Below are 19,155 nucleotides of genomic sequence, written 5' to 3'. Positions count from 1 at the left end.
CTTTGTGGTTGGGGTGTGTGTGTGAGAGAAAGAGAGAGATCAAGAGAGGGATAGCCCAGGGTCAGCTTCTGGCAGGACACAGATGTTCCCCACCTATACTTCTGGAGACTCTAAGGCTATAGCATGTCACCAAAAGTGGACTGGTGCTCCCTGGTGACCTGGTCAAAGACCGAACTGTTGTCAAGATCGCAGCTGGAGAATAGGCTGAGGGATAGACACCTAGAAGGATCAGGGTCCTGACCAGCACTATTAGGCATGAGCTCCAAGGATGAGGGGAGCCTTTATTCAGTAGGAAAGGAGGCAGGAAGGGACACCAGGGCTAGTCTTGGCAAGAGGAGATGGAGAAGGGAGCTAGTCCCAAGTGGGAGAGGACAACACAGTTAATCCTGAAAGCGGATGAGCAGCTCACAGGCCTTCTTCTCAAGTAGCTCCAAGATCTTCTTGACACGCTTCTCACTGGCAGCACGGACATAGCTGCCAGCATCTAGCATGGCCACACCATCATGAACTTCCCCCATTATGATCAGCAGCTCATCACTAGCTGTCACATTGGGGCAGGGGCAGGCCCAATCCATGCCACTGAGCGTCACCTCCAGGTACTTGGTGCCTAGGAGTTTGAGGCCCATCTTGTCATCCTTTAGCACATCATCAAGGGCTACTCGGGCAATGCCACCACCCACCTCAGGCTCCTCGAGCACCTCTGTGAGGCGCCCCACAATGGCAAAGTCACTGCGGCACAGGCTTAGCACCAGCTTGCTCCTGAGGCGGCATGCCCGACAGGGTGGTGAGCGAGGCACAGGACAGACCTCCTCGCAGCTCTCACGGCTCTCAAAGTTGTTGCCATTACCCTCACAACCACCATAGGCAAAAGGCTGGCACTGCTGCAACACTGGATTGTAGGCCCAGCGCAGTTCCCAGCCCTGGCAAGGACCCTGCACAGCTGGCAACATGCAGGCATCCCTAGGGCCTTGGACACAGGCCTGTTGGCATGCCTCATATGTTGTGAAACCTTGAGTGGCCCCAGCACATTCAAAGGCTGGAAAGGTCATGCAGCCACCTCGCTGTGAATCAAAGTACCAGAGGACTTGGTTTGCGGAGGTGGAACCAGCACAGGCCTGCAAATCTGGCAGGCACTTCGCCAGAGCTAGAGTGCCAGAGGTCCCTTCCCTGGCTGGTTCCCTCTGAACCACAGAGAGTGGAAAGTCAGCCCGCAGCAGGCCAGCGGCATTGCGTGCAGTGCAGGTATATAAGCCAGCATCCTCAGGCCGGGCATTGTAGAGCACCAGCTGTCCAATGCTGGTGACTACCACATTGCCATACATTTGGTCAGGGCGCATAATCAGGTTTTCCCGCTGGTGGCTCTGCTTCTCCCAGGTCACAGCGGGTGGTGGGCGGCCAGTGACGTCACAGTGGAGGCTGGCTGTGCCCCCAACATGTACTGCCTGTGGGGAAGGGCTGTTGTAAAGGGCAGGTGGCATTAGGGCAGCCTCAGGTGTTGGGCGGGCAGTGGTCTCTGGTGGCCCTGGGCTGCTGGGTGGCCAGCTGAGGATGTGCTTGCAAGGCACAATGTGCAGGTGGAGGCCATGTAGACAGGCCTCTGCATCCATGTAGCAGCGGTTATAGTAGGTAAGGCCATCGGAGGCACAGGTGAAGCTGGGCTCCTTCTCACAGCGGTCACGGCAGCGGCACACGGGCTGCCCATCCCAGATGTCACAGTCGGAACCCTGCTGTGGGCACTCAAAGCCCTCACAGGAGGCTGCTGTCACAGGTGCAGTTGGGCCACCATCAGGGAAGCGGGCTGCCACGCAGCTGTGCAGCCCACACACATTGGTACAGCACTTCTCAGCAGCTGTGCAGTCCTGGAGGATGGGGCAGCTCAGCAGAAGCCTGACATCCTCCAGCCTTCCCCCCAATTACTGGCCTTGCCCCTTTGCCAGGATGCAGATGAAGCAGGCTCAGTGCCTATTCTGCAGCCATAGCCAATGAACACCTTTCCCCAAATCTGTCCCCCAACCCTGCCCCTGGAAAGTTGGGAAAGTGCATTCTTATGAGCTGTGAGGCCATGTGCGCCATTTTCCATGGACACACACCAAAAAGGGGTCATGATGACTCCCATCATGCAGTTAGAGTATGCCAATCCTGGCAGGATAGTTCACTGGCAGTCTAGTATGTACAAGGACTTGGGTCCCATCCCCAGAATGGCATATACACATACAAGATAAGAAACTTGACTGCAGCCCTCCTGTAGCCCTCCAGCTCTTCTGTGCCCACGCCTTAGCGTTCCATGGGCCCTGGGTGTGAAGGGAAGGTAGTGGCTCAGGCAGAGTGCTAGCTGAGGGGTAAGTCATAGGCTGTGTCTGCTTTGGTGCCAAAGCAAGGGGAGGGATAGGTTTGGTGGGGGGAGCAGGCAGCCCAGAAGAGTAGGGAAGGCATTTCATTCTTTAGATAATGTGAAGACAAAGACAGGGTGTATCTAGGCCTCACACTGGGCATGGCCTAAAACCTTACAGTGTAGAAAGGCCCAGGAGGAAGCGACTTATGTGGTTGGAATCTCCTGCAGGAAAGGGCTGGGAGTGGGATCCCCAATGCTCACCTGGTCCCCAGTACAGTCCCGCTCACAGGTGCTCTGGGCGTCCACCCACAGGCTGGGGCTCAGTTGGTTGGGGCACACTCCAGGGTGGCTTCCAGGCTCTGGCAGCAGACTGACCCCTGAAGTCAGCTGGACAATGAGGAAAAGAGGCAGGAACAGCAGGAGTAACTGCAGGGTGGGCATGAGGATCACAGGGCCAGGGGCCAGGAGTGTGTGGCCACCAGCCCCTCCTTGGGTCCCCTTAGCACCCAGTTTCCTGCATGCATCCACTCTCTGGGCCTGTAATCAGCTGGGCCTCCCTTGAGATGGCTGGCCCTGATGACTCCCCCAGCTCCTTTGACCCCTGCTGGAGCTCACAGCAGCGGCAGATCCTTGGGCAGATTCTCTTTCCCAGCTCCACAGTGAGTGGGTTCTGGGATCTCTCAGAGTTCTTAGAGTCGTCCATGCGGTGCCTGCCTCTCTCAGCCACTAATGGATGGCTCCCAGGCTCCAGTGAGCACAGAGTAGAGAGTGGGAAGAGGAGGGGAGGGGCCAGAGGCACAGAAGCTCAGAGCCACTGGCCAAGAGGGTCACCAAGAGGCGGAGAAGGGCCAGCTCTGGCCTGAGGCGGGGAGAGAAGGGGATGCTGTAACCTGAGCCACTCCACAGGCTAGGCCACAGCCCAGCGGGGATCAAAGTCTCCTTGAAGACCCACCCCCTCAGCTCAGGGGGGAGGGTCAGGGCTGGCAGAGCTCAGCTTTTGTCCCTGACCCCCTCAGTCTCCCATGCCAGTGGGTTCAGGTATCCACTCCAACCCAACTGACTACTAGGCCAGGTTTCACCCAAGGCAGGTCCAAGGTGGTGCCTGTCACATGTTGAGTCCAAGCAAGGCAAAGGACTCCATCTTCAGCTACCAGATGGTAAGGATCTGTTTTCTTCTGGAGACCTCCATGACCCTTACAGTGTCAGTTTTCCTGAAGGTTTAACCTAAACCCTGCTGGGGGTGAGGCCCCTCCTTTCTGATGGGGAGACAAGACACAGCTGGACTTTACATTCTCACAGACACATCCCTTCACTGAAGTTGGGCCCCTGGTTTCTGGCTCAGGAGTCTGTCCCTTAGGCCTTTCCTCAACTGGGCAAGTTGGGGGTAAAAAAAAAAAAGCAGGTCCCTGGACCAGGGTGAGGCTGAGTGGTAGAGCAAGGGACTTGGCTAGCATGCTTAGAGCCCAGGATTAGATCCTTAGCAACATCAAGTCCAGTGCTGGGTGTGGTGGCACATGCCTTCAATCCCAGCACTCAGGAGGCTGAGGCGGGAGGATTGCTATGAGTTTGAAGCCAGCCTGGGCTACATAAAGGGAGTTCAAGGTCAGTGAGACCGCTGCCCCCCCCCCCCGAAAAAAAAAGAAAAAAAGATAAAGAAAAGGAGGCCCAAGGTCATCTTTGGTAGAAACAGATGGCAGATGTAATCACAGTTTAGAATGTGGTGATCCTACAGATAGCCAATCCCAAGAACATCTGAGTGCAATATGAAAGGAGTTAGTGTCCTACAAGCCATTCAGTGACTGCAAGCACCCTGGAGTCCTTCCCTGTCCTGACACCCACTTAAGGAGGATCTACATCCCCCTCCAGTTGGACAAGAGGCCCCTCCTCCACAGCAAAGGGAGGGAGCCAGACAGGCCCTCAGCTGAGATCAAAAGCTGACCGCAGAACAACGGAATCTGCCCTTCCAAATCCTGTGGCTTCAGAGGTCTGGGGCCCCAGGAACGGTTTTCTGAGATAGAATGGAGAATATCCATGTGACCCTGTGCTTGACCTCCTGATCCAGGAGCCAGTATATTAAGAGGCTGATCTTGCCAGGACTACAAGATGCTCCCAGGTGCTAGTATCTACAGCTGTGGGTGAGCAGCCCTAATAAGGTGGAGTGGGGGAAGGCTGGGCCAGATCTTGGTTGGGTAGTGGAAGGAGGGAGCTCTCTGCAACCTGGTAACCCCTAGGTGGGAGAGTGAGTGAGAGTGAGTGTGTGTGTGTGTGTGTGTGTGTGTGTGTGTGTGTGTGTGTGTGTGTGTGTGTGTGTGTGTGTGTGTAAGGATGCTGCTTAAGAGAGCAGTCACAGCTGAATTAAATTTACTGTACAATGAAGTTCAAGAACAGTTCAAAGAACCCAGGAATGGTGGAGTTCAACAGCAGCGGGGTAGTGTTGATACTGTGCACACAGGACCATGCAGGTCCTTAAAACAAGTCTGTATGATTTTGTTCATGATTCCAAAGAAAGGGCCCTTGTTGGCAGCAGCAGGACAGATGGGTGGGGGAAAAGTGAAGTCTGATGGGCAGGATCCCTCTGGTCCAACCTGCCTGTGGTCAGCCTCAGGGCCAGGGAGCCACTGGTGTCAGGCAGCTTACATGGCCACAGCCCTGTCCCTGATAGCATGACTCACTTTACAGAATAGGTCACGGTGTTGTATGTCCACTCACAGCAGAATCATCTCAGGACACATGCACTATGAGGGAGCTGGGTGAGAGGGGCCATGACTGGGGCAGGGTTCCTGCTATGGCTGCGGGCCAGAGGGCAGGAGGTAGAGTTGAGCACCAGTGTAATGGAAGGCTTTGTCACCAGGCCAAGATAGGGAGCAGGCAGAAGGTGATGTCCCCATGGAGAGGACTGCCCAGGTCACAGAGGAACAGGAGGAGCACTATGGAAGATCTGTCCATGGCTTTAAGAGGGGCAAGATGACCAGATCTTGTTGTGTTTCAACAGAGTGGCTGGCTGATAGGTCCTTGAGAGGTTTTAGTGTCCGTCCCTGCCCACAGAGCAGATGAGGCTGCTGTTCCACGCCGTGACACTAAGAAACAGGCCAAAGAAGTTCCAGTGATACGTGAGCTCCTGGGCAAAAGGGCCACGTCAGGCAAGGAGCAGCTACAGGAACATAGCTGAGGTTGATGAGCACAAGCTGCTAAGAACAGGAGGCTGGACAGAGGTGTCCAGTGACCCAGACATCACCAGAGAAGCATAGGCTGTGGCCCCATTTCACGAGTCTGCAAATAGCTCTGCATCCTCAACCTGGAAGTGCTGATCTGGGTCAGTGTAGTAAACATCACCAAAGTTGTCAAGTCATAGTTGGAAGGGACCTATAGAGTGGCAAAGATTGGGATGTGCCCCATTTTCTCCCTCTCCTGAGTTGCAAGAGCTCCAATGTGCAGGGATGACATCCACAGAGAGCTGGCAGGAGGTACATTTTTGCCTAAGCACAATGCCCACCCTCGTTAAAAATGAAGCTGGGATCAAGATCACTGCTAGAAGCTTCTGGAGGGTGCCTTTGTCCATCTGTTCCCCACTGGCCCCTGTGCACCTCCCAGGTCTCAGGCAAAGTATATGCAAATCCAAAAAACGATCCAGCTTTGCCCCTTCTTTCCACTAATGCCTTAAGTCCATCTTCCATAGACACGTGGAACTTGCCCCGGGGCTGTAACCTTGGAGAGGTCACTTCACCACATAGTTGCATATAGGCTTTCCTGACAGCCCTTTAAAATACAAAATGGGTGAAATGTTCTCTGTATAAATAAGAAAGGGAACTAGGATCCCTCCTGGCCCAAGCCCAGGTAGCTGTGGCATAGGAGGCTGGTTCAGATCAGGGCCTTGTAGCACCAGCAGCCCAGCTGCCCACAGGTCCTTCTGCGAGTCGACGGAGCACATTCTCCTACTCACTCCTCCCCATTTCCCAGGTCAGGTATGGAGGAAGCCTGGTGCTTCCTACACATGGCTGTGTGGCCAAGTCCTCATACACACAGCAGGGCCTAGTACCTGGTCAGGAGCGCCCCAGTGAGCCTCCCAGAGTCTGCATAGGTGATCCTCACTGGCACTGCTAGGAGATCTTGCAGTTGCTCCGAGAGCAGTTCTGGGGAGGGCTCTGGGGGGGACGGATGGACTTGGACCGCTTAAGGCTGTTGCCTTTGCTGCTGCTGCCTCCGGCCCCACTGGCCAGGGAGTAGGAACGGCCATGCATCATGACAGCATTCATGCCGTTTGCCATTGAGAAGGACTTGAGGTGACTCTTGATAGTTACAGGCAGTGGAAGCTTGTCGATGAGATGTACAGGGGTGCAGGAGACGATGGCACGGCAGCACAGATCCTGCAAGCTGAACACTGGGGATGGGATGGGAGAGGGGTCAGACAGGCAGGAAAGGAGGTGAAGTGGTCAACTAGCTCTTGCAACCAGTCACCCTGTAGCCCCTTCTGTGGCTCTTTCTAGCCTGGCTATTCTCAGTAAGATCTGCAGGGTACAATGGATGTTCTTTATGGATACACAGGCCCAGGAAACAACTGGGCTCTTCAAGGTTTCTTTTGAGAAGAAGGGACTTTGATGTACTACTCCCCTGTGGCTTCATTAAGGTGATACCATGACTACCCCTCTGCCCACAGCAGGTAGTCCTGCCAGGAAGCACCACAGCATGAATGGCCCTAGGCCCCATCTCCCTGAGAACAAGGCCAGAGCTGGGTTCTAACTGAGGACTAGCAGAAAATATAGCCCAGACAGAACACTGAAATCTGCAAGCATGGCTTCTGCAACTGCACAGCTGTGAAACTCCAGAGTAAAGGAGAACATACAGGTGCACACAGAACTCCAGGTCTCATTTCAGCAGCAGGGCAAAGAGATGACTGCCTACTGTTCAAGGCCCAAAAGGGCAGAAGAGGTGACTGCAACTCTTTTTTTTTTTTTTTTTTTTTGGTCTTTTTTGAGGCAAGGTTTCACCATATGGTTCAGGCTGGCCTTGAACTCACTTTGTAGCCCAGGCAGACCTCAAACTCATGGCGATTCTCCTGTCTCAGCGCCCCAGTGCTGGGATTACAGGTGTGTGCCCATTGTGATTGCAGCTCTTAAGGAGCCAGCTTCACTTTCACCTATAGGACACCCCATACCCTAAAGCTCATACTGTCCTGCCAGCCCCACCTCGATTGGGCCTCCAAATCTTCTCCATCCCATGCCGCATGAGCACGATGCGAGAGAGCTCTGTGAAGGACTCGATGACATTGAAGTTGCACAGGGGGCTGACCTCAAAGAAGGTCATGCAGTTCTTCTCTGCATAGGCACGAGCCTGCTCTGTTGGCACTTGCCGCTTGAAGGCCAGGTGCAGCCGGTTCCCAACCAGAATCCGAGGAACCCCAGGTGCATGCTGGGAGAGGGGTAGAAAACTCAGCAGAGACACAAAAGCAGAACACTCCCAGCCCTCAGCCATGGATAGGGCCCTTCATCTGCATTCCAGGATGGGGCAGGCCTAGAAGGCTTAGATGGCCCAGGCTAGATGGCAGAGTCCAGCTGCTCTTCACTTGTCAAACCTCACCCCAGCTACGGAGCAGCTATGTCTAGCAGTTATGCCCAGGCCCAGCTCAGACCCATAGGTTCCCCAGGAGAGGCACAGATCCCCACCTACCTCATCTATCTCCTTGATCCACCGGTCGATGCCATCAAAGGACCAGCGGTTGGTAATATCGTATACCAGGAGGATGCCCTGAAAGAAACATATTGGTCATCCATGGGCAAAGCTGGGCTTGGGCTTGGTTAGGGATGTTTACCAGGTAGAAGGGGTCTCAGTGTCTGTGTGCCAGGAACAACAGCATTGCAGACTCATGGTCAGCAGCATGATAGACAGATGGGAAATGTGCCTGCCACTCAATATAAGCATGGGGAGAGATCTTCTATGAAAGAGAATAGTCTGGCTCATAAATGTGGCTTCCTCCTGAGGACTTGGCTGGACTTTTTGTGTGTGTGTGGTTCTGGGGATTGAACTCAGGGCCTTGTGTATGCAAGGCAAAAGTTCTACCACTGAGCCATATCCCCTGCTCTGGACCTCTCGATTTCTTTTCCCTAGGTGTAGCACAAGCATTCAGAAAGAATCATGGAAGGAGTGGGGCATGGTGGCATAACCTGGCATTCCAGCAACTCAGGACAAGGAGATGAAACATAAGGACTGTGGGTTCAAAGCCAGCCTGGGTAACACAGTTGAACCTCATTTCCAAACAACAACAAGAAAAACAAAAACAAAGTACAGAAGCTGAGCCACAAACACCAGGTTTGGATGTGGGGTCTATGAGGAGCCAGAAAGCTGCAGGATAGGAGTTAAGTCCATCAACAAACTCCACCCCAGGGGCCCCTGGGGCAGAGTTGAGCTGAAGTATTTCTGAATTTTCCAATCCAAAACTTTCAGAACAGGATGTCAGTCACTCTGAAGTCATTTTCATGAGGGCTCAAACAAGCCAGATTGAGCAGAATTTGCTACAGGGTCTTTCCTGCCACATCCCTTAGAGACCAATTACTCAGAGCTCAGCTCTGAGCTGTCTCCAATATCTGCCCTGAATATCTCAGCAGTGACACTGTTATGGGCTCTCCGCAGGCACCACACAAAGCACACTGTCCATCATACAAGGTTATATGACAATAGTGGATATCCACTTTTTAATCCCATGATTTTGCTTGCTTATTTATTGATTGATTAGACTGTCTTTTATTTTGAGACAGGGTTTCCCAATGCAGTTCAGGCTGGCTGTGAACTTGCAGTGATCCTCCTGCCTCAGCCTCCCAAGTGCTAGGATGATAGGAATGTGCCACCATGCTCAGTAAAAGATCATCTTAAAATGATCTGTGTCTAAAAATTTGGATTCCCACCTCACTTCCTTTTAGGTTTTGTTTTTTGTTCTGGTTTCATTTTGTGTTCTGCAGCCCTGGGAATGTGGGGATAGAACCTAGGGATCTACATATGCTAGGCAAACACTGTATCACTGAGTTAAACTTGTAACACAATGCCTCTCCTCAAACACATCCTTACATTTCTAGAAGACTTAGACATAGCCTCCACACCCTGTTAAGACAAAGGTCAAAATTACTTGAACCTAGCCTTGCAGTCCCTACTCTTTGGACAGTAGAGCAGCTGGGGAGAAACCTCTCTAATCTGGAGGGAAACCTAGGGCATCACTAAGAACTGACAAACTTGAGTTCAACTGATGAAAAATGTTAAGACTTATCATAAACAAATGTATATCCAGGAGTAAGCACTGCTGTTTGGGTACAGGGATGCAGCCTCTCATTTGCAGCTTTTGGGAATAGGAGACAGAGCCACTGAAGGCCCAATAGCACACCCTCTAACGTGGCAATCTGTATGATGGGGATGTACATCTGGAGGCTGATCTTTAGGCACATCCTGGTTAATATCTCAGAATTGGGAGTGTAGCATAGTGGGGAAACACTTTTCTAGCACAGTCCAAACACAGCAAACAAAACAAAATACATGTCCACTATGAAGAGACAGCTGAGTTAATGAAGGAAGATCATACAGACAATAAAAATAACAGATGCACACTTCAGAGTATAGTTGTTGGTCACAGAAAGATGCACAGTAAATCATGATTAAGAAATATAAGTTCCAAATACTCTGTCCAGTATAATTTTTTTTTTTAGACAGGGTCTTGCTATGTAGTTCAGGCTGGCCTTGAACTCACTGTGTAGCACACAGGCTAGTCTCAAATTCATGGTGAGGCTTAGCCTCCTGAGTGCTGGGATTATAGGTATGTACCATCATACCTGGCTAGTATTATTTTTTAAATAATACAATGCTTTGCACTGAATGCAAATGAAATGTGGTTCATTAATAGGATACACAATATAATGGCATACGGCAGGGTTTGGGATGAATTTTTTCTTGCTTTTGTTGACCCACATTTTCTGCAATGACCACCATTCCTGTCACATTTGAAACAAATGAGCAGCAGGCCCACCTGCTGGGTTAGAGAGTTAATTCCAGATCCTAGGCCCCATCCTCTGGTTGTTAGGAGCCCTGCCACCTTGCCTGGCCAGTACCAGTATTACCAGCTTTTTCTGGGACTGCTCAAGTTCAATGAATTGGGTTATGAGCAGAACAGACAACATGGAAGGACACAGACAAACACTAGTGCTGGTTACATTACAGGCACAGGGAATAAAATGATCATGGATTTGGCCAGGGAAAATTATCTGCAATGACCCACAAAGCAGGCTAACTCAAGAAGTCAAAATGAGGTTTTTATCAGGACTTGCTCCATAAGAATTCCACTACCAACTGTGTGAACAAAGAACAAACAGACTCTTCTACCATAGTCTGCATGGGTTTTTTTTGAGACAAGGTCTCAGTCTGTAGTTCAGATTGGCCTTGATCCTTCTGCCTCAGCGTCCTGAGTGCTGGGATTACAGGTGTGTGCCACCATTCCCAGCTTGATTATTCTGCCTTTTTAACAATAAAAGTAATACACACTTTGAGGGTTTTTGTTTTTGCTTTGTTTTGTTTTTTGGTGCTGGAGTCAAACTCATGATCCTGTACCCAGCCAACATTTTGAGTTTTTATTTTTGTTTTTTGGTGGTATGGGGGACCTTGGCACTGAGCTGTATCAATCCTTTTTACTTTTTTTTAATGTGTTTTTTTTTTTTTAAACAAAGTCTTGCTAAGTTGTTAAACTGCCCAGCCTGTGTTCAAATTTATGATCTGCTTGCCTCAGCCTTTCAAGAGTCCTGGGATTATACCCAGCTACCTGCTCTGATTTTTAAACCTAATTAGTACTCTAGGATATAAATAAATACAGGCTCTGTACTCCACTAGCTTCCAACGTCCTTCTGGGAATAATAATGCTGGATAACATTTCTCAAGTTTTCCACATGTCCCTATCCCATGTGACTCAGTTCCCGCAAAAAACCTGGCACCAGGGTTTGCCCCATCTGAACCTCAGACCCAGGCTCTTCCCAAGGGCTGACAGCACTGCATGCCAGGCTACTACTTAACTAATCTTAGGCAATCTTGCCTTACTGTTAACAAATGTCTGTGAGGTACCTCTAAGCATATATATATATATATATATATATATATATATATATATATATAATTTGTTGTTGTTGTTGTTGAACTTAACCTGGAAGCCAAATTCCTAGAAGTGGTACTGCTGAACCTCAGAAACGTTACCCTTACTGTTAGGATTTTTTAATTCTGTTTTTTGAAACAGGACCTTGCTATCTAGTTCAGGTTGGTCATAAATTTACAGTGTGTCTTGTTGCCAGGCCAGATTAGGAGGTTCATTTGAATTTGAGAAGCCCAAAGAAAAGACAAGTTGTAGAAATGTCTGAACTTGTCTTTATTTTCAGCTGCTTGGTTCAGCTGAATGCAATTTGCTAGCTTTTCTCAGGCCTCTAGGCCCCCCACCCCACCCTGTTCTTGCAGCAGTCCTCAGCCACTTAATCTCCCGCCAGCCCTTATGGCAGTCTACAATTATACCAAAATACACAATCGTGGCCATGTGCCACTAATGCCTTTGGTTATCATCTAAGGTACTGACACGGCGGGCCAGCACCAACTTGGTTGTATCAGTTATTTACAGTGAGACCAATAAAGTCAGCCTGAACTGAAATCTTGCTAATTGGACTTAATGTCCACCAGAACCACCCCTCTTCAGGCTGTATGATTTCTTATTGGGTATGCAGGGCCACAGGGCTGATCTTTGTATCCACATGTCATAATTGCAATACAAAAACTCAGAATAGGTCATAAGAGAATTTGTTGTTCTTGTACACTCAGGCATATAGTCACCTTTGGGGGCCAGGCTGGCACACACATTCATCAGGTCCAAGGCTAAAGCCAAATTAGCTCTCTAGCTCTTTGCAAATGTCTCATCTAGTCCATTTTCCTGGGCCCAGGCCCAGAATCTCTAAGGAGCTGAACACAGGGGCTTTTTCCAGTTGAGCTGGACAACACCTTGTGGGGAATAGAAAGTGGCTCTCTACTCTTAAGCAAATCCTGTTTTTCTTGTGGACCCTGGTGCAGTATACAACCCGTAAAACTGTACAAGGTAGCTCTACTGGCCTTTCTATAGGCCCAGCGCTGGCTGTGCCCTGGCCTACCTGTCATAATGTTTTTCCTCTTCTATGTGGCCTACTATTTATAGATCTTACCACACAGCATGGCATCATTCAGGCTGATGATGTGGCAACATAGTGAATGTCCCTGGTCTTCTTTTTAATGTGAAGCAAACTCTTTGCAATCTCAACTACAGGAGGATGTCCACCTCCAGGATCTCTGGTACCAGGAAGATATGCGTGGTATGGGTTTGAGAAGCCAAATGACCTATGCCCAAAGTCATAGTTGCCAGCTTCACTTTGATGGTACATTCCTTATATCATCTTGATGCCCCTATAAAGGCCATCTTGCTCAGGAACTTACCAGGATTGTCATAAATCAGGCAACAGTTTGTCCTGATGCCCACTAATGCAAGCACACACTGTACATTTGTGGGTGAGCAATGAAAAGCAATGCAGGTACCCTACCATTTCCCATAACCAGCCATCTTGGTCTTGCCCTAATCAAAATTAAACCTACATGGCATCATCCATGGTGGCCATCTAGTTGTGCAAATTTATGGCCCAGGTCTAGATCACTTGTGTCCTCTGGGGAGTCCCTTTTTAGAAACTGTTGATAGGGGTATAATTATCCCCCAAAAGTTAACAGCACACCATTTGGCTGTTTTTATTTTAATTTTTACTTTTTATTTTGTATCAGGAATCAAACAAATGACCTTGCACTTGCCAGGCAGGCACTTAAGCATTGAGTTAAATGTATTTTTTTTTTTTTGATAGGGATCGAACTCATGACCATGCATTTGCAAAGCAGGTGCTTATGCTGCTGAGCTAAATTCCCAAGCCACTGAGTTTAAATCCCCACCTCATTTGGCTGTTTTTAGTCTGCTTGGGCTCCTGCTTCTTTACAATCTGAACTTCTTGTTCTTTTCTATGCCCCTCAGTGTCTATTGCAACTGCACCAGCTGCTTCCTTCACTCCTAGTTTTAGATTTGCCTTCTGGCTCCTGGTGACTGCCAATAACAGTTGCCTCAGGAGCCTTGGTTGAGCTCCTCCCAAACTACACCAGCCAACAACATTTACTGCTTGTTGGACAGTGCCTGTCCCATGTTCAGCCCCTGTATTGTGGGCATCAGTTCTGTATACTCATGGTTTCTGGCAAGAGTTTCTCTAGACCATGAGTGCTGTTCTCTCTGGCCCTGGGAACCATAACTCAATCATTTGGGTAGACCTGCTGCCTGAACGTTCCTTATAGTAGCCCCAGCCTGGGCCCTGGTCTGCTTCTAGCTCTGAACTGGACTCTCCTGCCTATGTACTACTTTTGTCACCACTCCTCTTTACATTCATGTCTGTCCATGCTATAGATTGCTTGCTCTGTTCTCTCTCTCTCTCTCTCTCTCTCTCTCTCTCTCTCTCTCTCTCTCTTTCTTTTGCTGCTTCATTTTCTCACCTTTGGATGGGCCTTCCTGCATGGGAGCAGCTTGGTATGTTCAGCCCCAGAGTTGTCTGTGTCAGTGAGCTCTGTTATATCAGCAGCATACATTCTTTCTGAACATCATTTATGAGGAATACTTATTTCTTCATTCAATGTTCTGCTGGCCAGGTTTGGTGGTACATGCCTGTCATCCCAGCACTTGGGGAGGCTGAAGATTACTGAAAATTCAAAGCCAGCCTAGGCCACACAGTGAGCTCAACTGTATAGTGAGACCTTGCCTCAAAAACACACACAAAAATGCCAGGCATGGTGGTACATGCCTATAATCCCAGCACTCGGGGGTGGAGAGGAAAGACACTGCTCTCTTAATGAGGGTTTTGTCTAGGCCTGGGCTATGACTAATCCTGCTACATTATACCAAATGTTGTGTCACCAGGTCAAACTAAGAAGATTCACTGGATATTTGGGCAGGGACACAATAGTCATGGAACTATCTAACATGCCTTCATTTTCTTTTCTTTTTTTTTTTTTTTGGTCTTTTTCCTTTTTATCGGTGCCGGGGATTGAACTCACGACTGCCTGCTTGCAAGGCAGGCACCTGTGCTGCTGAGCTAAGTCCCCAGCCCCCCATGCCTTCATTTTCAGCTGCTCGTCTTAGCCACACGCACTTGTGAAAGTCCTCAGACCCCTATTATTATAGCAGTCTTTACACACTTAAGTCTCCTACTAGCTCTGTGGCAGTCTACATAATACCAAAATAAAAAATAGTGATGGGCACAGTGGCTCATGCCTATAATCTCAGCACTTGAGAGGCTGAAGCAGGAGGATTACTGTGAATTTGAGGCCATAACCACATAGTACTACATAGCTTGAGTTTAGGACTAGCCTGGAATACCCAGCAAGATCCTGTCACAAAACACAATACAACACAAAACAAAACCACAATAGTGACCATGTTCCAGTGATGACCTTGGTTATACTCTAAGTTATTTATACTGACAAGCATCAACCTTGGTTACATCAGTTAATTACACCAAGACTAACAAGGTGCACCTGAGCTAAAATCTTGCTGACTTGGACTTAACGTCCACCTGAAATCCCACTCACCCAGTCTGAACAAAGCAAATCCTGCTTTAGACTTCATTTTTTCTTACTTTTGGTTTCCCTTGAACTCTCAGTGATCCTCCTACCTCAGCTCCCAAATGCTGGGATTATAGGTGACTACCACATTCTGCTTCTTTTGTAAGTACTAATCTACAATTCATATGCTATCAAATATACAGGTTTGAAGCAAAAAACAAAAAATCTCATTTTGGTAAGTTTTTTTCGGGTGGAGTACTGGGGATCGAATTCATAACCTTGTGCTTGCCAAGCAGGTGCTTGTGCTGCTGAGCTAAATCCCCAGCTTTGGTGAGCTTCTGACAAATACTTGCAGCATCTATATTAATAATCACCTCAACTGAGAAGAAGAGGTACTTTGTTAAAAAAATTTTTTTAAAGGGAGTGGTGGCACACACCTGCCATCCCAGCACTTGGGAGGCTGAGGTAGGAGGATTGTTGCAAGTTTGAGGCAAACTTGGGCTACAAAGTGAGTTCAAGGCCCTTCTGAACTACATAGCAAAACTATCTCAAAAAAGATCAAAATAAACAAATAAATAAATGATTTTTGTCAGTGTGGTGACATGTGTCTATAGTTCCAGCACTCAAGAAGCTAAAGTATGAGGATCACTTGAGATCAGGAGTTTAAGGTCACCGTGGGCAGCATGGTGACAATTCATTTAAAAAATCAGTAATAATAGTGTTTGGCATGTGCAATGCATTCATGTGGTTCAAGCTCCCAGGACACAAAAAGCCACAGTAGGGGCTGAAATGCATTTAGTGATAGAGTGTTTGCCTCACATGCCCAAGGCCCTGGGTTCCATCTCCAACAACACACACACACATACTCCAAATAACACCCCCCCCCCCAACTATCTCAAATACCCAGGCTCTGCCAGAAGCAACTGATTTACTGAACATGGGAAACAACTGCCAAATTGTCCTGATATCCAGGCCTATCTGCCAGGTCACAAGTGGCATGCTAGTGTCCTTGTCAGCACTCACCTCGCTGTCAGATTCTATCCACTTAAATCCTTCCTATGTAAACAAATTCATCCCTGTCCTGAAGGGATGCAGTACCTGGTTGCACCCTTCTTGGTCCTGGTACTAATCTATCTAATCGACTAACATGACAGTGCCTTTGTCTGGTATGGTCCAGGGCAGATATGGCCAGACCTATCTATCCCCATCCAAACACCAACCACCAGGGTGACCCACTTATCCTCCAGTTAATGGTACAGCCTACAGGGCTTCAAGGGATCCTCTCAGACCTCAACCAAAAATAAATAAATAAATAAATTAAAAAAAATATATGAACTTGGCCCATGGGGTCTAGCAAGAAAACCTGTGGCTCCTTGGTGGAATGTAAAGCGATTCTGTAGGAGGCAAAAGACAGTGTTATGTGACAGGTCATAACAGAAAGAGAGGGACTAGTGGTCTTTGTTAGTGCCTTCTGCAAAACCTAGATCCTAGAAGACTGCCAAGTCCTCTGGACTTAACAGAGTATAGCAGAGTAACAACCTTTTTTTTTTTTTTTTTTTTTTTTTGTACCGGGGATCGAACTCACAACCTCACGTTACCAAGCAGGCACTTACACTGCTGAGCTAAATCCCCTGCCCAGTAACAACTTCTGACCTGGAAAAGTGTTCATGCTGTTAAGGACTGTGTAGAGAAGCACTGCTGCAGAATTAAGGTGTGTTTCCACTAGGTAGGATGCACAAATTGCAGGGACAGGACAGGCTGGGGGCTTTTCTCAGGGGCAAAGCCACTAGAATGTGCCCAGTATGCCACATCTGAGGCCAAGATGTGCACTTGGGATCTGCAACTAGCTTTTCTCAACCAAGAAACAACAACTAAGAACTTCTAGGTAAACAGTAAAACAAAAATAATACGATGTGCTATACCTTTTAGGTCATTTTATTATTTTACTTTTTGCTTGTTTGCTCTTTTGTTTTGAGACAAGGTCTCCTTCTGTATCCCAGGTTGGCCTTGTATAGTCAAGGCTGGCCTCCACCTGGTGGCAATCCTTTCGCCTCAGTCTCCCAGATTACAGGCATGTGCCACCATGCCTGATTTAGACACTTTGAAAAGAATACTAAAATGATGACAGACTTCCCAGAAAACTCAGTCTAATAAAAGCAGAACTTGTAAGGCATCACATGTACTGACCAGAAGCAGCTGCAGGGGGTCTGTTCTTTGCTACATTCAGCACTAGCCCCTGGCTGTGTGGCAGAACACCACACCAAGCCTTGCTGTCATCAAAGGTAACTACCCTATTTTTTCTTCTATACATCTTTTACATCTATAAAATTTGTTTGTGTTTCTTTTTTTGCTTGTCAACATTTCCTAATTTTTCACAATAAACATATGAGGCTTGATTGAAAACTACAGTAAAGGGCTGGGGATTTAGCTCAGTGACATAAGTGCCTGCCTTATAAGCAGGCAGTCGTGAGTTCGATCCCTGGTACTGATAAAAAAAAAAAAAAAAAAAAGACCGGAAAACTACAGTAAATGTTTAAATTACAAAACACATTATTAGAGTGAAAGATAGTATCATTAATGCCCCTCAAAATACTCTCTGAGTATACTTATTCCATCAATCTTCACTTTCAAAGTTCTCATTGTTTTGTTTTGTTTTGTTTTTGAGACAGGCTGGCCTGAGCCTACATGTAACACAAGCTGGCCTCAAACTTACAGCAATCCTCTTGCCTCCTGATGCTGGGATTACAAATGTGTGCCACCACAAATGGCTTTTTTTGTCTTTAGTTGAGCTGTTCTGACTACCTTAATGTCCTGAATTAATTCAACATACTTACATTGAATGGTCTTTTTGACTTTGGGAAACAGCTAGAAGTTGCGCAGTGCCAGATATGGTGAACAAAGTGGGTGAAGACACATTATTATTTTTTTCCCCAAGCCTGCTTTTTCATTGGATGGCACATTAACAGCAGTATGCACCATATTTTTGATCATACCTCATAAAGACGTTCATGAAAGAAGATATCCAGAACTGCTTCAAAAAGTGGCAAGAAGGCAGCATGTGGCGCATGCCTATAACTCCCAGCACTCATGAGGCTGAGGCAGGAAAATTGTTGCAAATTCAAGAACAGCCTGAGCTATAGTAAGGCTGTCTCAAAAAGACCAAAAAAAAAAAAAAAAAAAAAAGGCAAGCAGCTGGGTATGATGGTATAGGTCTGTAAACCTAGCACTTGGAAGGCTAGGGCAAGATTGCCACAAATTCAAGGCCAGTCTCAGTTACACAGTGAGTGTAAAGCAAGTATGAATTCCTAGTGAAAACCTATCTCAAAACAAAACAAAGGGTATGGTGGCATACGCCTGTAATCCCAGTACTCAAAAGACTGAGGCAGAAGGATCAGTGAGAGCTCAAGGTCAGCCTGGGGACAGTGAGTGCAAGCCCATCCTGAAGTATATAACAAGACCCTGTCTCAAAAATAAAACAAACAAAAAAGAGACCATCCCAAAAAGTGGTAAGAAACTAGGCCAGAAGTAATGCATGCTTGTAATCCCAGTACTTGGGAGGCTGAGGCAGGAGTATCAGCTTCAGTTTGAGGCCAGCCTGAACTACAAAAGAGACCTTGCCTCAAAAACCAAACAAAAAGTGGCAAAAATAGCATAAGCCTGTGTCAATTTGTAACACCTAACTGAACTGAATCAGCATGGTGCTGGGTGTGGATGGCCCACCTGAGGATTGTTGCTAACAACAAAACAAGGAGAAATGGAGAGGAAGAAGAAGTGCAGCTTGTTCTCCTGTTCCTGATATGAACTTGGCTGTTATTATTGTTGGAGGAGCTTGGGACCTTGTCACTAAGAATGCTCTCGTCCTTACTTTGAGCATCACTTCCTAGCTCCAGTGCAGAACCATCAGCATACTGGCATAGATCCTTTATCCTAGCTTTCTAGCTTCTACTACTTACCTTTGGGATTTCTCAGTGCAGATCCATGAAATAGACTTGTACGAGAAGACACTGTTATGGGCTCTAGGCCTCCAGTTGGACGTCTGGGGGGCATTATCGGGGCTCTAAGTCTTGAACTAGAGTCACGCAGGATACTGCCATGGAACCAGGTCCTTAGCTGGATTCTTTGAGTTTTTATAGTGTGTGGACAGATCTCTTGCACTTTTCTGGTATTTGACTATTTGGGTGATTATTATAAAATAATTCTATAAATTATGT

At 47.9% G+C, this 19,155-nt stretch overlaps 2 protein-coding genes across 8 annotated transcripts in view; both read right to left on the bottom strand.

Moving 5' to 3' along the window:
- The window catches only part of Rab40c (RAB40C, member RAS oncogene family), a 49,019-nt gene that overhangs the window by 5,615 nt on the left and 24,249 nt on the right, over nt 1-19,155 (bottom strand). For 4 of the 7 annotated variants that reach the window (XM_063226205.1, XM_063226206.1, XM_005007342.4 and 1 more), the window contains exons 5-7: nt 7,997-8,074; nt 7,516-7,738; nt 4,677-6,710 (exon numbers count right to left, since the gene is read on the bottom strand). In XM_063226205.1, coding sequence (XP_063082275.1) covers nt 6,430-6,710; nt 7,516-7,738; nt 7,997-8,074 — 582 coding nt within the window. In that variant the 3' untranslated portion in view covers nt 4,677-6,429. Of the gene's footprint in view, nt 1-2,053; nt 2,720-4,676; nt 6,711-7,515; nt 7,739-7,996; nt 8,075-19,155 lie in introns of those variants that run through there. The other 3 variants (XR_010039774.1, XR_010039775.1, XR_001198904.3) reach the window with 3 other exon arrangements.
- Nucleotides 262-3,868, bottom strand: Wfikkn1 (WAP, follistatin/kazal, immunoglobulin, kunitz and netrin domain containing 1). Its single transcript, XM_023560702.2, has 2 exons — nt 2,594-3,868; nt 262-1,859 (listed from the first exon to the last, which is right to left on the bottom strand). The coding sequence occupies exons 1-2, from the start codon at nt 2,771-2,773 to the stop codon at nt 381-383; spliced, it is 1,659 nt and encodes a 552-aa protein (XP_023416470.1). The 5' UTR covers nt 2,774-3,868; the 3' UTR covers nt 262-380.

The sequence above is a fragment of the Cavia porcellus genome, unplaced genomic scaffold (assembly GCF_034190915.1).
Source record: "Cavia porcellus strain 051 isolate PalLab524CR breed Dunkin Hartley unplaced genomic scaffold, mCavPor4.1 scaffold_16, whole genome shotgun sequence".
Lineage (NCBI taxonomy): Eukaryota > Metazoa > Chordata > Mammalia > Rodentia > Caviidae > Cavia > Cavia porcellus.
This window is presented reverse-complemented; position numbering and strand designations above follow the sequence as displayed.

Excerpts from the sequence above, each read along its gene's own strand:
- Wfikkn1 (XM_023560702.2), bottom strand. The coding sequence starts at position 2,773 with ATGCCCACCCTGCAGTTACTCCTGCTGTTCCTGCCTCTTTTCCTCATT. Across the intron at positions 1,860-2,593 it reads GGGACTGTACTGGGGACCAG|GACTGCACAGCTGCTGAGAA; the intron begins GTGAGCATTGGG and ends CCCATCCTCCAG.